Source organism: Primulina huaijiensis, chromosome 8 (assembly GCF_012295235.1).
Source record: "Primulina huaijiensis isolate GDHJ02 chromosome 8, ASM1229523v2, whole genome shotgun sequence".
NCBI classification, from domain to species: Eukaryota; Viridiplantae; Streptophyta; class Magnoliopsida; order Lamiales; family Gesneriaceae; genus Primulina; species Primulina huaijiensis.
In genome coordinates this window covers 22,214,251-22,231,862 of record NC_133313.1, presented here as the reverse complement: position 1 = coordinate 22,231,862, position 17,612 = coordinate 22,214,251, and the positions used below count along the sequence as shown (strand labels likewise).

At 33.7% G+C, this 17,612-nt stretch overlaps 3 protein-coding genes and 1 pseudogene across 3 annotated transcripts; 2 read left to right on the top strand and 2 right to left on the bottom strand.

The window, feature by feature from the left end:
* Nucleotides 1-116: 116 nt before the first annotated feature.
* On the top strand, nt 117-1,743 carry LOC140982224 (protein RER1A-like). Its single transcript, XM_073448650.1, has 2 exons — nt 117-559; nt 1,257-1,743. Exons 1-2 carry the CDS (start codon nt 195-197, stop codon nt 1,495-1,497), a joined length of 606 nt encoding a protein of 201 aa, XP_073304751.1. The 5' UTR covers nt 117-194; the 3' UTR covers nt 1,498-1,743.
* A 76-nt stretch (nt 1,744-1,819) lies between these two features.
* Nucleotides 1,820-2,769, bottom strand: LOC140982178 (low-temperature-induced cysteine proteinase-like; annotated as a pseudogene).
* A 1,711-nt stretch (nt 2,770-4,480) lies between these two features.
* LOC140982223 (low-temperature-induced cysteine proteinase-like) lies at nt 4,481-7,752 on the bottom strand. The gene is made up of 5 exons (XM_073448649.1): nt 7,247-7,752; nt 5,885-6,120; nt 5,510-5,650; nt 4,940-5,389; nt 4,481-4,853 (listed from the first exon to the last, which is right to left on the bottom strand). The coding sequence occupies exons 1-5, from the start codon at nt 7,713-7,715 to the stop codon at nt 4,758-4,760; spliced, it is 1,392 nt and encodes a 463-aa protein (XP_073304750.1). The 5' UTR covers nt 7,716-7,752; the 3' UTR covers nt 4,481-4,757.
* Nucleotides 7,753-15,097: 7,345 nt separating this feature from the next.
* On the top strand, nt 15,098-16,566 carry LOC140982272 (probable WRKY transcription factor 7). The gene is made up of 3 exons (XM_073448732.1): nt 15,098-15,873; nt 15,976-16,101; nt 16,203-16,566. Exons 1-3 carry the CDS (start codon nt 15,185-15,187, stop codon nt 16,363-16,365), a joined length of 978 nt encoding a protein of 325 aa, XP_073304833.1. The 5' UTR covers nt 15,098-15,184; the 3' UTR covers nt 16,366-16,566.
* Nucleotides 16,567-17,612: the final 1,046 nt, after the last annotated feature.

The window sequence follows — 17,612 nt, the reverse complement described above, 5'->3', positions numbered from 1 at the left end:
TAATTCGGGAAAACTGAATATCTGGCGGGTCAATTTGTTTTTTGGCCCATTAAGTATCTGTCAAACCCGACCCCACTATCACACTGCCACTCAATCAAATCTAGACCGTCGGTTGTACTGTTTAGAAAACCGAAAGAATCGGCGTTTACAGTTTTATTCCTCTCTAATCTCTCTTTTTTCAACGCCAAAATACAATGAATATGGGTGGCGGAGCAGGCATCGCTGGCGACAATCCCACCGCGTCTGTCGTGACGCAATTCAGCCACACTGTGTGGCAGCGGTACCAGCATTTGTTGGACAAATCGACTCCGTTCGTGCTGCACCGTTGGATCTTCCTGTCGGTTATTGCTTCCCTGTACGCGCTGCGCATCTACATAGTGCAGGGTTTCTACATCACAACGTACGGCCTGGGAATTTACATCTTGCAGCTGCTAATTGCGTTTTTGTCGCCACAGGTGGACCCTGAGATCCACCAGCTAGCTGATGGGCCCACCCTCCCCACGCGCGGCTCCGACGAGTTCCGCCCCTTCGTTCGCCGTCTTCCCGAGTTCAAATTCTGGTTAGATGAAATCTTTTTTAGAATCTAATAAAATATTATGATCCAGTTGTGTATGGGTAAAAGAGATTATTGTAAGCTATTATTTCCATGGATTCTATCCTGTCTTTGCGGTAGTTTAGGTATGCCAACAAATCATGGATCTTGACACCTCTTAAATGAAAATATTACTTCATGTAATGTTCAGCAGCTGTACTAATAATGTTTCGTTTAGTTTGGTTTGGGTTTCTGGGATTCTTTAAAATAAAATTGAATTTCTTACTTAATGGACTTGCTTCGCGTAAGCTGGGGGCTCAGGGGGACGCTATCCCTCATTCGAGTTCTCTATAATTATTATATGCTTTGAAGTGTTCTCGCCTCTAAAATTTTGATCTTTCAAGATTTATTTTTACCTGTGAAAATCCTGATGCAGTTGTTGCATTGCATATTTGTGAAACTAAAAGTACATGGAGATAAAAGCAAGTAAACACAGTCGGTTTAAGTTTCCTTGAGTGAGTGAATTCCTTTTTTCTGTGCTCTTTCTTCCATTTGAGTTCTGGATTTGATGTCAAATTGTGTAAAGTAAGAATGTGGCTGAAATTTTAGGGAAAATATCTTCACAAGTGCGTGGTAAAACTGGAGATTCTTACTCGATTTATTTTTTCATGTGCTTTATTATGTGTCTTTGCTTAGTTTTTACGTTTAGAACTCTGAATTGCAGGCATTCACTCACAAAGGCCTTCTGCTTTGTTTTTGTGCTGACGTTCTTTAGTGCCTTTGATGTGCCCGTATTTTGGCCAATTCTGCTTTTCTACTGGCTAATTCTATTCGTCTCAACAATGAAGAGGCAAATAACGCATATGATCAAATATAAATACGTCCCTTTCACATTTGGGAAGCGGCGTTACTATGGGAAGAAAGCTGCTTCTTCAGCCGAAGAGACCATTACTTCTAGGCCGTAATATTCCAGGTAAATAAATTAAGGGCCTCTGAGTAGACAGGTTTATCTTTAGGTTTACTTGTCGATTTAGAGTGTTGTATCCTTACTATTCTTTAGGCAGTGGCGACAGACAAAATTTGTAGTTTTTCCTCTTCTTAATAATCCCACTTTCTGATCTCCTCAAGAAAGAGGTCATGTTGTTTACTAGGAACACGATTTTATCATTGGTATGGCCACCTATGCCTAATAGAAAATAATTCTTGTGTAATGTATTTTTTCATTTTTTTTTACAATGAGTGGGGTTTTTTGCTTTAATTCTTGTGTAACGTACTGCATAATGAAGTCTAATGATAGCCACACGAATTCCTGACTATCTAATAATCAACTCCGTTTTCAGTGCCATAACTTACAATAGCCACACCATGGTCCAGCTGGTTGCCGCACTTACCTTTGAATACACCCTGGAGAAAAATTTGCCAATCTAACTGATACTATGTATAAATCGAGAATGCAGCGGGACATAAAATATCAGGGTAAATTTAATGATATTTCAGGATTTATGAGTGATAAAACTTACTGATTTATAGAATTGGCAGTCCCTCCCTTTAGCTTCCATGGAAACAAACGGGTTGATTTGAAACAGCCTGCTTTGGCTCCTTCTCATTGTTAGGAGTCACACCCTTGAATCCATCAATCTTTACAACTTTGGCATTTTTCTACGCATCAATTGCTTCATTGAAATAGTCAAATTTGTGTAAAAAGTTGTATGGTGTAATAGAATTTGTGTTATGAAATTTGAAAAAGAGCTTTTACAAAATTGAATCCCTACCAAGAGAAACATTGAAACTAACCCTGTTCTCATCGCTTTTCCCATCCCTTGCTTTGTAGGGATAATCCTCCTCAGAGTCAATCCCGCCATTCTTGACAATGAACTCGTAAGCATAATCCAGTGCCCCTCCATTGCGGCCATCGTCATACTTTTTGTCGCAATCCACCAACTCTTGCTCCCAAAGTGAGATAAAATTTCCGGTCACTCTGGTTCATGCCATCAACACCAGCAATGACAGCGAATACCCAGCAATTTCCTTCAAACTTTGAAATACTTTAATCACTAAAGCATCATTTTTCATCAGTGACACAATAATGCCTAATAAAGATGGTAGTAGTTGTAGTTACATAGTATATGCAATCAAGATCAAATGTTATGAGCTAGATTGTCTACTTCAAACGCATCCATTTTAACAGAAGAATAAAGACGTGCTCATTTCTGCCCACCTTTAGACAAGGGAAACATGGTAATTTCAACTAGGAATGTAGGAACTTGATGTGACTTCTATTTAAGTACTCTTACAATTGTGAGAGAGATTCAGGTTCGAGTGAAAAATGCGATTATACATTATTTACCATGTTTTTTCGGTGAATCCCTTTATGGAATGTGTCCACTATCCACCAATGGATAGGAGTGATCAAATTTGTTTATTAACCATTCGAGAGAATTGCATTGCTTTTTTCCTAATATTTTATACAAAACTATGATTAAAAATAATAATCACACCAAAATGTCCGCTTAAATCACTTGTTATAATAATATTATTTTATACAAAACTATTATTAAAAATAATAATCACACCAATGCACAGTTCAGTTATTTTTTCCCCAAAAATCACACCAAAATGTCCGCTTAAATCACTTGTTATAATATTTGGCATATTAATATAATAATTTGTAAACATATTCAATTAAAAAAATTCTTCATTCAGTATTTCTCAACTCTCTTAAAAAGTATCACTCTTACAACGAAAACTCATATTCTTCTTAATTATTCTTTATATTAGTCTTTTATTAGATTAATTATTTTTTTTATTATAAATATTTTGTTTTAATTTTGAAAGTAAAAAAATGAGAAAATAATATAAATGTCATTTTTGTTGTGAGTGCGTTGTACTGCTCAATTGTTAACGTAGTTTTGAAATTTGATTGATGTTTTATTCAATTTGATTGTATGATTTAAGCTATATTTTATATTTTGTGTTACGTTTTCGAATCTGTTATAATATTTTTCATTAAAAAAACCCGCAAACCGACCTCAATAACCTGAAACCGATCAAAATCGTAAAATTAATTCTACATGTAAAGGCATGATTATTTTTTTTAAATACTAACCGAATACATATGAAAATTCGTTTTGAATTTTTTTTTAAAAAAAAACAATAAAACCTCAGCATGATCACCCTATATTAATTTACATGGAGACAAGAAGTTACATAGTAACACGCATGCTAAGAAAAATACTAGTTAAAAAGTTTCAGAAACTCTTCACCAATTGCAATCCGTGACTATAGAAAAGTAACAGTGGAAAAGAAAGAGAGGAGTAGAATAGTTGGATACCGCAGCTGCCTTGATTTTTATCGGCACAACGGCGCCGTTCTCCCTCCAGTCAATGGAAATTATGGTAGGAAAGGAAATATCATTATTTTTCCTTCAAAAAATTTGTTATATTAAAGATCCCATTTTTTTCCTCATCTTTCTTTAACGGAGAATGTGCTTTTTTTTAATAAAAATAATTCAAAGGTGACAAAAAAACTCATAAATACTCATCATTAGAATTTTCGAAGGTCAAACANAAAGTAATATTCTTAGCATAAAAAGTAATACTTTTTTATAGATGACCCAAATAAAAGATCTGTCTCACAAATACGACCCGTGAGACCGTCTCACACAAATTTTTGCCATTATTAATTTTATCTATTAAGTTGGACAGATTCCGATAAGAAGTATGCGGGTAAGTATTTTTTGAGAGAAGGGGACCAAAGTATTTTTTGAGAAGGGACCTACCAATGGGCTGCTGCTATGTGTGTGTGCGTGAAACCTGAGATATTATGTACTTATCATTTCTGTATTTAAATTAACCAGCAATGCTATCTGTGTATGTGAAGTTCTTATTCTGTTAATTAAACCAAAAGAAGTCTGTTTTCCGGAATAGAAAAAACAGTTCCAAAGTAGGATAAATCAACAAAAGTACCAAGTAGAATTTGTAAATTCAAGCTGTGATAGGAGCAACTGTACATGATTAATATAGTAATACAACAATCTGTTCTTGTTTGCAAATTCAGTCCTTCAACGTATATGACTCCGGATTTTCTTTTCCTTCTAGACGGGTCGATGACGAGATCTTGCAAAATCAACAAACCAACGAGATCGTCAAGAAATAACTTTGTTCTCCCATTCAGAATCTCACTTCTGCTCAACTGTCATCTACCTGTCGAGGCCTCAAAGAATCGGTCAAGAACTACTTTTCATACCCTTCTTTGTGAAACTCCCAATCGGTTTAGCAAGAATGTGCTTCATCGCCTTCACTCCGAGAGGGTTGTTCTTGCTCTGCACCACGCACATTTTTAAAACTCACTCGATAACCAAGAAACTATGCGGATTGAACGAAATAAAAATCGTTAATTTTAGCATACCTTTGAGCAGGTTCCAGCTCGAACATTGCAAACAGGATATTCGTTCGGGCAGCAACTGTTATGGTCTTCACAGCATGTAGCACCTTCTAGAGGGCAGCAACCCCATGCAAAGCAGTAGTTGTAGTACTCATACACGCAGCAGCAAGTTGTGCTTTCAGGGCATTCATAGTAATCGTCACAGACGGATGGTGACGGAGTAGGTGATGGGGGAGATGGGCCAGGTTTGGGAGGATTTGAGCCCGTCTTAGTTGGGTACGAGGGCTCCACAGCAATACCACAGAGACCGTATTTTGACGCAACATTTCGTTCCATCCTTATGTAGCCCTGTTCCCCCCAACTCGTGCCCCAAGAGTTCCTGACTATCCAATAATCGACACCATTTTCAGTTCCATAACCAACGGCTCCCACACCATGGTCTAGTGAGACTCCACACTTCCCTGTGAATATACCCTGCAGAAATTTCCGGAACCATGCTGAGAGAAGCAACGAGAGGCAATACGACAGATGACTCATAAAACTATAAGGATGAAGGGTGTGGGTGTTTCAGTGTCGGAGAGTGACGAAACTTACTGATTCGTACAATTGGAAGTCCATACCACCAGCCTCAATAGCAACGCTAACTGGTTGATTTGCAACAGCCTTCTTTAGCGCCTTCTCGTTGTAAGTAGGCACGTCTTCGTAGCTATCAATTGATACAACTTTGGCATTTTTCTGCACATCAATTGTTCCAAGGAAACAATCAAGTTCATGCTAATGAATTTAGTATCAATCCATATAGTTGGCAGAACTTTTGAAAGGGTTTATGAGATTCTTAAACAAACTTCTCTTGAAACTTAGCTTAATCATTATCAAAACAGAGTTGTCAGCTGAGCTTTATATACACACAACCTGAATCGGGTCATGTCAATAAATCAAACTCCTTTGAATAAAGATATGAAAACTGACCCTGTATTGATCACATTTACCATCCGTTCCTTTGTAGGGATAATCCTCCTCAGAGTCAATTCCACCATTCTTGATAATGAATTGATAGGCATAGTCCATAAGACCTCCATCGCACCCTTGGTCGTAACTCGTATCACAATCGACCAACTCTTGCTCCGAAAGCGAGATCAACTCTCCAGTCACTATCTGGTTTATACCTTCCACACCGACAATGGTGGAGAACGCCCAACAACTCCCTTCAAAATTCGAAAAAACTCAATCAGCCACACATCATTTTTGGCACATTAAATGACACAATAAAGACGATAGAAAAATTTCCAAGTTGGGCCATATGTTGTAATGGAATTTTGTAGCACACGATCGTTTTCTAGCATAATAAATGTCCTTGAGAGATCTAAAAGATCACAACTTTTAAAGGCGTGGAGCCAAAAGTTTTCCGGCTATGGGACACAGCAAAAGGATAGAGAAAGGCCTACAAAAATTATAACTTCATGCATGACTCTTGAGTAACATGAATGAATGATTCACAGTATCTTTTTTTCTGAAAATGGGGCCGAAAAGGCTGCCTTCCTCATAAACCACGATTTTTTGGGGAGAAAATCACATAAATATTGTGTTTTTGGTCAAGGGAGGTAGAATAGAGTGATGATCCATACATCTGATTGACATTATAAAGATTGTATGAATGTAGAGAGATGCTCAACTTGAAATTCTAGTGATTTCACACTTTGTTTCTCATCTGTCAGCTTACAAAATTAAATAAATAGTTATTGAACAAGTGTTGAAAGCTACAGCTTCACTAATTAATTTAACATCAAGATTCAAGGCCAGTAATTTCCAACGAAACCCCGCTGATGGAGCCAAACCACCAATAAATGATTAATTTAATCTCAAAAATACATCAATGAACCATCGTGATTTCCGTCTGTATGTCTAGTCTAGATCGATAGTCTAAATTACATTCAAGAACTATAATCAAGTTCTGTTACAAGATACTGTTTTTAAGCTCGAAAGATACAAGGGTGTTAAAGTAGCCATATCTTGTTATATATATATTTTTTTACTTGGCAGGATCTAGATTTAAGACAATTAAGAAAAATTATCAAAACTACAAATTACTGGTCTAGATCATACAAGAAAGATGAAAAGAGAGCAGTCACAAGCTTTATGTAATTAGGGATATTAAATTTATATTTTTTAAAAGATATAGTGTATATAGATTAAATTTTTCAAAAGCTAGACTGTTTATAATAATAATATCATAAACCAGGAGAGTGATTTATCATCTTCAACCATAAAGAAGAACATGGAAAAAGAAAATAAACCAAGGGAAAAACAGTAGGGAGTAAAATAGTTAGCTACCGCAGCTGCCTTGATCTTTGATCGGAGCAACGGCGCCTTTCTCCCTCCAGTCAATGGAATCCGGCAAGTCTTCACCGACTTTCGGCTGGTACCGTTCACTCACGGTCCCCAACCGCCGCTCGGGTCTGGTTCGCGTGCCGAGATATGTGTTCCGGTACTCAGCGTTGGAGATATCCGCGAACCGGTTCAGACCAAGCTTGTACGTCCGGTTTCCCAGCGCGTTTTGCTCATCTATGTACCTCAGATTATCCTTAAAAATCTCGAACCTCTTCTCCTTCTCGCCGACAGCATTATAAGCTTTTCCGTGTTTGACCATCCAGGATTCGTACATGGACCTCACCTCATCATCGGAGCGTTTGACGCCGGTTCTCTCGTCGTAGGAGATGATAGACATGTCGGAAGCCCATGTTCCGGCGAGAAACAAGTACAATAATAGTGCGATTAAAGGGCAAGATACGGTTGAAGCCATGTTGAGAGTTTCTTGGAACTACGGAAGATAAAATGGAAGTGGTGGTGGTGCTGCAAGAATTATTATAAAGGCAAGATATATTATTATTATTATTTTTATTATCTTTTTCCCGATTAATGAATTAAAAAAGCATAATTGACCCACCCATGCCAGGCTAATCCAGATTCATCTAATTTTATACTGTATTTTAATGTCTTCCTAGTAAATAACAAGTGTACATGAATTAAGAAAAATGTTGGTATTGTAACAGTATGTCAAGGTTAAGAGTACGTATTGAATTTTAAAAATTAATATTGAAATTTTTGACAGCGGAAAAAAGAAAAGAAAAAGGAAATGAGAAGGTAATGGTCAAAAATAGCTGGCGATAATAATAAATAGTTGTCAAAAACTTGTATGAGACGGTCTCACGAGTCGTATTTGTGAGACAGATATCTTATTTGGATCATCCATAAAAAAGTATTACTTTTTATGCTAAGAGTATTATTTTTTATTATGAATATGAATAGGATTAACTCGTGTCAAAGATTAAGATCAGTGAGACTGTCCACTCTAAGTAAAAAGGGGCAGACCAAAGGCCAAATGGAGAAGTCAGCAACTGTCTAACAACAACAGATGCACACTCATCACAATAATTCCAAAATTTTGGCTAGAAATTCGGAGCTGCGACAAAAGTTTCCCTTTCTTTTATTTCAAGATAAAGTTGGGATAGTTTAAATTCGTGGAGAAATTATATTTTTTAATAGAGTATATCTCACGAATCTGTATCTGTGAGACGAATCAACTTTATCGATATTCACAATAAAAAGTAATACTCTTAGTATAAAAAGTAAAAAAATTTCATGGATGATCCAAATAAGAGATCTGTCTCACAAAATACGACCCGCGAGACTATCTCACACAAGTTTTTGTCTTTTTAATAACATCCTTCACGATTTGAGCCATGTATATTTTCTCAATTTTAATCTCTTTTCATCGAAATACGTGTTTGATATTAAAAATTGCAGGCATGACATCAAAAATAATTGAGTGAAAAATAGCTAAAATTTGAAAGAAAAAAATACAAGTCAAATGACGATACCATGACAAAAAAATAAAAAAATCACAAATTACTTCTTGAACGAGAGCTATTCTGAATTTTTTTGCCGTGTACAATACTTACATATAAATTTCAATTAAAAAATGATATCATTTTAATCAAATATGCATTATCTCACACGTTGAATAATTGGTTTTAACAAAAAAATATTATAGATTATAAACAAAGTATATAATTTGTTTATTAGTCTATAGAAAAAAAGTCATTATTCAAATAACCGGTATAAAATATCTAAAATATTTTATTAAAAAGATATTAGCGGTGAATAGAGGATTCTCTCGTATCAAAAATGTTATTTTTTATTTAAATAGTACTTTTCTTGTAAATATTAATAAGATTATCTCGTCCCACGAATAAATATGCAAAAAAATATTCTTTCTACAATTAGTTTATAATTTCAATCTCTTTATTTATTTGAACAAATGGTATATAGCTCTTAATTATTTGTACACAAATATAGATTTTGAGCCGAATTTATTCAGATGTTTCCGTATTTGCAATATTTTTTACCCAAGTTTATAGCATCTTTAGGTGTTTGGTTTTTATGAATTTTAGATCTTATCCATGCCAATTTATGTGTCATGTTTTGTTAAAGAAATATTTTATTATGTAGAAAATTTTCGCGATTAATTTGGAAAAGTGTGGAATATTATTGTCTTATATTAAATCATTTAAGAAAATAAATTTGAATAAAAAAAAAGAAGCAACGCAGTAGAATTTTTCCCGATTGCCGACCCCTTTGTATGACTTCTGCTGAATAGCTATAATTATTCATTATTCCACCAGAATTTTTTAAAACCCTGAGTACTGGGTTACCATTTGAATAATATGAGAATGAGACATAATTTTTTTTAAAAAAATAAATCTAATTTAAAATTTAAAACGTATAATCCAAAGTTTGGTGGGCCTTCCAAGAAAAAGGAGTAGGATATTTGTATTATTATTATTATTATTATATTATATATTATATTAATTATTATTATATTTATAATTGTAGTTTTCAATGTTATGAAGATCATTTGATTTATATATCTATAATAAAAATTAATATTTTTAATATAAAAATAATATTTTTTCAAAGATTAAATCGGATAAGAAATTTATATTACAAAATTAACTATCGAGATAATTTAATAAAAATTTTCGTGATTTATAATTATAATATAGATGTGACAATCAATAAACACGTCTTTGTTATAATAAATTTTTTGTAAGATGAATATAAAAAGAACTATAGCCTAAAACAACACAAATCTACTTAAAAACTTAGTAATAAATGATAGTTCTACATCTTATATATTATTATAAATATATTTTTTTTTCTAATCAAATTTTTTGAATTCGGAACTGATAGACGAGGAAATATAAAAAGACATGATGCAAAACATTTTGCAATTTTTCAAAATACAATTATAAAATATCAATTCTTTTTAATATCTTAATTAATATAATAATCATCATCATCATTGAATTAATAAAAACCATATAAATATCTTGAGATAATCGTCCAATATTTATTAATTGTCGTTGGCATACGTGCCATTTGCTTGTGCATCCTAAACTTCTAATTTTAAGGTCAAAATTTTCGGCTAACGAGTCAGATTTAATGGATTTACGCAATATTATAAAGCACAAATTCTATGAACTATTATTAATATGCATTTAACCCTTTGAAATTTCTAGTTTCTCATGTTATCCCTTCAACTATACACAATTACACAAATATCAATCGAATCGCGTTGTGTTTCTCGAGTTATTAATAATCTCATTGTATTATAATTACTTCAATGATTTTAATTGTGGGAACGTGTAGATCTTCACACATTACAATATTTGTTAGGACAGTTTCTTGCAAAACGAACCAAAGATTAGAATATATTAAACTGGATAATTTTTTTAATCTACTAAGTTTCGATGCATATCGTGAAGGGATTTATTTTCATTTGTTTAGCAAGATTTTTTTTATTTTAAAATTTTAAACTGATGTCAGGAAGAAAAAGAATCTGAATACTGAATACGCGGCCAACAACCCTTCTTCTTCATTTTTTTGAGAGCCAACTAATTTTTTAGTAGGTAAATTTTTTTTTTTTTATAGCTATACAACATTGAAAAACTTTAATTGCAAATTGTTACAAATTGGTATTTAAAAAAGTACAAAAGTTTGAATTTCAAAAAGAAAATAAAAAAATGAGATCTGATGATACCAAAATTTTTATCTCGGATTCGGTCCGGAAAACGGGTCTTTAAATCTTCGCAGCTGAGTGTATCGAATCGGTGCTTTAGGTTTTCTGCACATATAAAAATAGGGTTCAGAGAGTTTTTCACCGTTACCTCTCCGATGCTTAAATAAGTCCGGATAGCAAACTTAAGAGTGAGAAATAGGATCGAACTCTACCTGAGATTAGAAACATCATGCGATATGACTCAGTGACTACAACAACTATGACTCTTGGTGACAGTTAAGACCATTGCTTTATCTCGATGAGATTTGATCGAATCTTGTATTTATCGAACTTCTTATTTATCAACGAAAATATCTCCATATTCACTAACTGCGTTAGTAATCGGATTTCCCGACCATATAAGTGGGCTTGGACCTCTAGTAAACGGCGTTGAAGAGATCGACCCTACTAGAAAGGCATGGATGCGGACATATGGATTCGGACTTGTGGGCTATGTAGTAGGGCCTTTGATCCCCAATGAGGCCAGAGTCTTATTGGGTTAGAGCTAATTCTAAGATGAATTTTAGTCCGTTCCCTCTTGAGTTAGTTTTAGAGGTTGAGTTAGATCCAAGTTTCAATCTTTACATGATTTCAGAGCTCAGGTTCCATCGTTACGTGTTGGACTGTCCATAATTAGACCACTCGTTCTGCCCATAGTTGGATCATTTGTAAACTTCACGCTCCCAATGTTCATTCCTAGACGTGGGGTTTGTTAGTTGTCCCACATCGGTTGGATAAAATACCTGAGAGTTGTATATATGAGTTTGGACAATCCTCCCCTCTTGAGCTAGATTTTGGGGTTGAGTTAGCTTCAAATTCCAATCTTAACAACTTAACAATTTTAATGGACATCAAGAATTTTTTTTAACATAAAAAAAAAAGAAGAAGAAGAAAGAACGTGAGGAATGGGCCAGAACGATTGCATTATTTGATAGATTCTAGTTGCCAAGCCGACCAAGTATGGGTCCTACGAGTGAAAAATGAAAGAAAGATTCCAAGGGGATTATGCGTTCACACTATAAATTTATATATTAAATTAAATTAAAAGGGGCAAACACTTCAAAATTCTATTTTCTTATGTGGGTGTGGCATTGTGGGTGAAAGGGAAAGGATAAGATATCAATAACCCAACTCAATAGATATGGTGGAACTTAATATATTTTTATAACATATGAAAAATTATAACCTAACACAATTTTACAAAACGAACATCTGTTGAACGATGCCATCTTTCTAAAGACGTGCAAGGATTCATGCAACTCAACCTAACATCTCTTTGCTCCTTGGTTTTTGTCACTACATAAATCCATACAGAGCCATACCTGAAAGGACGTTATTGGCATGAATCGAATTTCAAAACGAAAGGCCTTATCATGTGTACTGATAACGTAACCTGCATTCACATTAAAAAAAAAAAAAAAACAAATTGGATATATATCTGATATTAATATGAAAGTCAGCCAAAATCAGGACTAATGACTTAATTTGAGAAATATTTAGTCTTTTTTTAAGTATCAATCTATTTTCAACAACTTTGGTTTAATTATAAAATCATTTTCAAGATATTTCCTCCTACAACACATCATCAATGTTTTGTTTGGGTGGGCCTCCCATAATTAGTCAATTCATGTGATTTTAGGCTTAGGACCCATGCCCTTTTTTTTTTTTTTTTGCTATACGTGTTATTATCGATCCTAAAGGCCCAATGGACATTAGCTTTATTCATTTGCTCCGTCTCCATACAATTGAAAGCCGATTTATTTGAGAAATTATTATTATTATTATTATTATTGTTGTTGTTGTTGTTTGGAAAGAATTTGTTATAATTATATATCGAACTTGAGACTCGTTCCAGATTTAGAACATTCGTGGCTTTTGAGAAGCAGATTATATAACATCTATCAGTGGTAGATGCAGAACTCATTGTTATTGATGAAGGGATTCAATTGATACATAACAAAAATTTAAGGATAAAACAGGTTACATCATACTCTCTGTTGGCAGTGCAAGTAGTCACTTGCCCAACGGAATAAAATTGGAGCTATTGCTGCAAACATCATAAACATCCTGGCAGCTCAAGGTCATTTAAATCTAGAATATGTTATGCGCAAGGCGAATGACGTTGCACACTCGCTCGCTTCTTTTGCTATTTATTCCCCTTCACTTTTTGTATGACGGATTTGTGATTTTTCCATTTGGTTAGTAAAACTTGTAATCAATAACTTTTTTCGTTATTAATAAAATTATAAGTTTTTTTTGTAAAAAAAAAACACGAGACTTAAATTAATGGATGAATTAAAAATCCACTAAAATCAGATTTGTCCTTTATGTTGGATGTAATGCCTAACTAAAGTTTAGGTAATGATAGCAATAATTTTTTTGATATGAATAATGAATTCAAGCTCAAAAGTGCTCAACCATATCATCTGGATCATATATTATTTTATTCATAACTCAATTGTCAATAAATACTGCGGTATGTTTATCCTCAATTGGTAAACAATCTAGTTAACCCAAACGATGTCCACCACTGAATTATTATATTATTATGGAAAAAGGTATTATAACTCAACATGAGACAAATTTCCCGATTAATCGATAATCATAAACTTAATATGTAATTAAACATCTTAGATTGAGTTATCAAATCAAAAAAAAATCATAGACTCTTTGAATCAAGGTTTTTTTTATTTATAAAATATTTATTACAATTGATTTTCTTACTCGAAATTATAAATTATCAAAAAAAAAGTTTAAATGGATGAGTCGGTTGTCTTTATTTAATTTTCATTTTCTCAACTCCCGTGCAGAATNTATTGAATAAATAAAAAAAATAGAGTGATTTGGTTATTATGGGGGGGTTTCCCTACCAAAATAGACTTTTGTATTTAAAGCAGTTAAAAGGTCAACTGTACCTCACTGGCACCAACCGACCTAACTTTCCGATTCTACCCTCCTTTACTCCAACGCAACGCCTCATGAACCCGGTAACCTTTTTGACTTTCTTCACACACAACTGTAAAGTTAGTCAATGGATGGATGACGTGTAAAGATATGACTGGACACCAACTATTGCTCCACACATATTAATTTATGAATTGAATTAAATTCTTGGCATTATTCATTTTATCAGTTCGATTAAATAAAATAAAATTTTTAATTAATATAATTTACATTCTAGATTAAGAATAGGAAATTGGTTTGTTTCGATTCTTAGTTTAAAATATAGGCAAAAACTTGTGTGAGACGGTCTCACCGGTCGTATTTGTGAGACGGATCTCTTATTTGGGTTATCCATGAAAAAGTATTACTTTTTATGCTAAGAGTATTACTTTATATTGTGAATATGGATAGTGTTGACTCGTCTCACAGATTAAGATCCGTGAGACGGTCTCACATGAGATGCACCCTAAAATATAATCCCGCTAACACATTATTCGTGTGTACTATGAAATTTATTGACTTAAACTCCATGAGATCGTTTGTTTTCATCGGTTTAGCAGTATAGAATGTTATATGTAGTTGTTCGCCGAAGATGTTACATATTTTAATAATACTTTAAATAAAATGAGAGATAAAATATAATATTAAAAAAACAAATTTCAAAGAGTCAAGTATAAAATAGTTACACAAAATAGTTGTAACTATTTGTTGGTGATTTTTATGCATAATCATAATAAATAACAATATAAAATTATTATATATTGTATTTTGTTTTTTTTGTAATTTTTTATTTGAATAGATAATTTTTAAATACTATAGTGAGACATATCTACTTAATATCCAGTATTTGATAGGGTTACTAGTTTCTTCAAGCTTCATCCCCCAATTATTGTATTAAAAAAAAGGGTTTGAAAATTTGAGATTTTAAAAAATTTGGGAAAATGAAAATTATAATTATATTATATATATATATATATACACACACATATATATAATAATATAATTATAATAATTAATATAATATAATATAACATAATATAATATAATATAATATAATTTATAATTTATAATTTATAATTTATAATTTTATAAAAATAGAGCAGTTTGACTCTTCCAGAACAGCTTATTTTATCTCCCTATTTTAGCAGCTCCGTCGTTTTGATTTCTAACCTTAGATTCTCTCTCTCTCTTGAATGGTTTGGTGAAAGATGGCCGTAGATTTAATGCCGGGCTTCAGTTTCATCGCCAAGATGGAAGAGAACGCCGCCAGAGAAGCTGCCGACGCTGGTCTTCAGAGCGTCGATAAGCTTGTGAGAATTCTCGCCAACGCAAAAAATTTCCACACAGATCCCATCGCCGCCGTAGATTGCCGCGCAGTGGCCGATGTCGCGGTCAACAAATTTAAGAAATTCATCACTTTGCTCGATCGGACCAGAACCGGACACGCGAGATTTCGCCGAGGCCCAGTTCCCGAAAACAAGAAGATAGAGCCGGTTCTGGAATCGGTTGGACCACCGTCCCAAGCTCCAAAGCCGGTGGATAATGCTTCGAGCACGAAAATTTACTGCCCGAATCCTGTCCAGCGGCTTCCGCCGCTGCCGAACCACTACCAGAAGCTGGTGAGGAATGGCTCGTTCGAGAGGAAAGAGACTTCAACCACCATCAACTTCGCCTCGCCGGTGACTTCTTTTATGTCTTCGTTGACCGGAGACACCGACAGCTTACAGCCATCGATGTCTTCGGGATTTCAAATCACAAATCTGTCGCAGGTTTCCTCCGCCGGCCGTCCGCCTCTCTCGAGTTCGTCTTTTAAACGGAAGTGCAGCTCCATGGACGATTCCAACAACAAGTGCGGGGGCGGGTCGACTGGGAGTCGTTGCCATTGTCCCAAGAAAAAGTAAGCTCAAAGTCAACTCTTAGGAAACGTACAATAAAATTGTCGCTGATTTAGATTTATTTGGTAGATGAGTTTTCAATCCTTGATATTTCGAGTCGACAGGAAATCAAGGTTGAAAAGAGTCGTGAGGATTCCAGCTATAAGCATGAAGATGGCTGATATTCCACCGGATGATTACTCTTGGAGGAAATATGGTCAAAAGCCCATCAAGGGTTCCCCGCATCCTAGGTAATTTTATATTACACTTTCAAGATTTTTATTTACCCACCCCTGATCGATATATACTTACAGGTTATTATCATTGAATTTGGATTGTAAATAATTTGCAGGGGATATTACAAATGTAGCAGCGTCAGAGGTTGCCCTGCCCGAAAGCATGTAGAACGGGCTTTCGATGATCCGACAATGCTTATAGTAACTTATGAAGGAGAACACAATCATGCTCATTCCACTACAGAAGCACAACCTGCACTAGTTCTTGAATCATCTTAAACACAAAATTCCCCATCATCAACGGCTGTAGATAGGAAAAGTCTAATCACCACCGTCCATAGCGCGGAAAAAGATTAAATTTTTTTTTTGGGAATTGAATCGTGGGGGTTTCTTTAATTTGTTCTTCAAAATGTCAAATATATCTGAGTTGATTGTGATCCCATTGTTGGCAATTTCTTTATTCGATTTTCAAGTTCTTTATTGCCAACTTCTACAAGTTCCATTTTTCTGGAAGTCGTTGAAAAATATGTGTGTATATTTAAATTATCATTCAAAAACACGAGTTTATATAATGTATATATATATACATATTGCAGGCCAAGTTTAATTATTTATTAACCAATGGCATCCATCTAAATTGTACCTCGAAATCTTATCGAGTCAACTTTTAAACGTATTGGATTTCATCTGGTTGAGTCTCTCTTTCTTTTCTTTACTTTTCTTTTTTTCCTTTGACAAATCGAAATATGTAGTCACGATGATATTGTCATTTAATAGAACCAAATCAAAATATGGAAAAGAAGATAAAAGAATTGTGAACTTTAAAAATCAAATTAATTAATATAAAGTATAAGATGATACATATCCCCACGTACAATTGTTGCTAAAAAGTAATATTCTGACTAAATCATTTATTTATTTTTAAATAATAATTATAAGGTTTTGCATCCGTCGTGTAAACATCCCCTCAATAATAATAAAATGCAAGACCATTTTTTGAGTAATGGTAGTTGGAGGGTATGAGCTAATAAAACTTGAACTTTTGGGATAAATGTTATTAAATTTGATTGTGATATCCATGGACTCATTTTTTTGTGAAATAATAATATTTTAGCTATCGGTTGCATGTGTTGCGTACATAAATGTCAAAAAATATTTTTATTTTTATTTTTAAAAACAAGTAGAAGTGAAGCTAAAAAGTGAAAATTTCTAATTTTTAAAAATATTTTTTAAAGTGTTTTTTATGAACCAAACACTATTTTTTTTAAAAAAAATATTTTAAATCTATTGACTCCTCTAACCAAACTTACTTATAGTGTGGATGAATGTATATCATTTTCTATGTTTATATTGAAAATTTTATGTTAAAAGTACTTTATTAAATAGATTTTTACGATTTTTTCTCCAAAAACAAAAGGTAAAAGTAAAGCTTAAAATAAGATATAAAAATATTAATGATATTGAACACATAATTACAATTATTTATAATATAGTTGTGTCCTCGTTCGATTTGATCAAGCCTGATA

What these genes read in the sequence shown, in the direction of transcription:
- LOC140982224 (XM_073448650.1), top strand. Translation starts at nt 195, where the DNA reads ATGAATATGGGTGGCGGAGCAGGCATCGCTGGCGACAATCCCACCGCG. An exon ending in CTTCCCGAGTTCAAATTCTG is followed by an intron (nt 560 to 1,256) that starts GTTAGATGAAAT and finishes TCTGAATTGCAG; the next exon opens with GCATTCACTCACAAAGGCCT.
- LOC140982223 (XM_073448649.1), bottom strand. Translation starts at nt 7,715, where the DNA reads ATGGCTTCAACCGTATCTTGCCCTTTAATCGCACTATTATTGTACTTG. An exon ending in CAAAGATCAAGGCAGCTGCG is followed by an intron (nt 6,121 to 7,246) that starts GTAGCTAACTAT and finishes CGAATTTTGAAG; the next exon opens with GGAGTTGTTGGGCGTTCTCC. An exon ending in GAGCTGGAACCTGCTCAAAG is followed by an intron (nt 4,854 to 4,939) that starts GTATGCTAAAAT and finishes TGCGTGGTGCAG; the next exon opens with AGCAAGAACAACCCTCTCGG.
- LOC140982272 (XM_073448732.1), top strand. Translation starts at nt 15,185, where the DNA reads ATGGCCGTAGATTTAATGCCGGGCTTCAGTTTCATCGCCAAGATGGAA. An exon ending in TGCCATTGTCCCAAGAAAAA is followed by an intron (nt 15,874 to 15,975) that starts GTAAGCTCAAAG and finishes TCGAGTCGACAG; the next exon opens with GAAATCAAGGTTGAAAAGAG. An exon ending in AAGGGTTCCCCGCATCCTAG is followed by an intron (nt 16,102 to 16,202) that starts GTAATTTTATAT and finishes AATAATTTGCAG; the next exon opens with GGGATATTACAAATGTAGCA.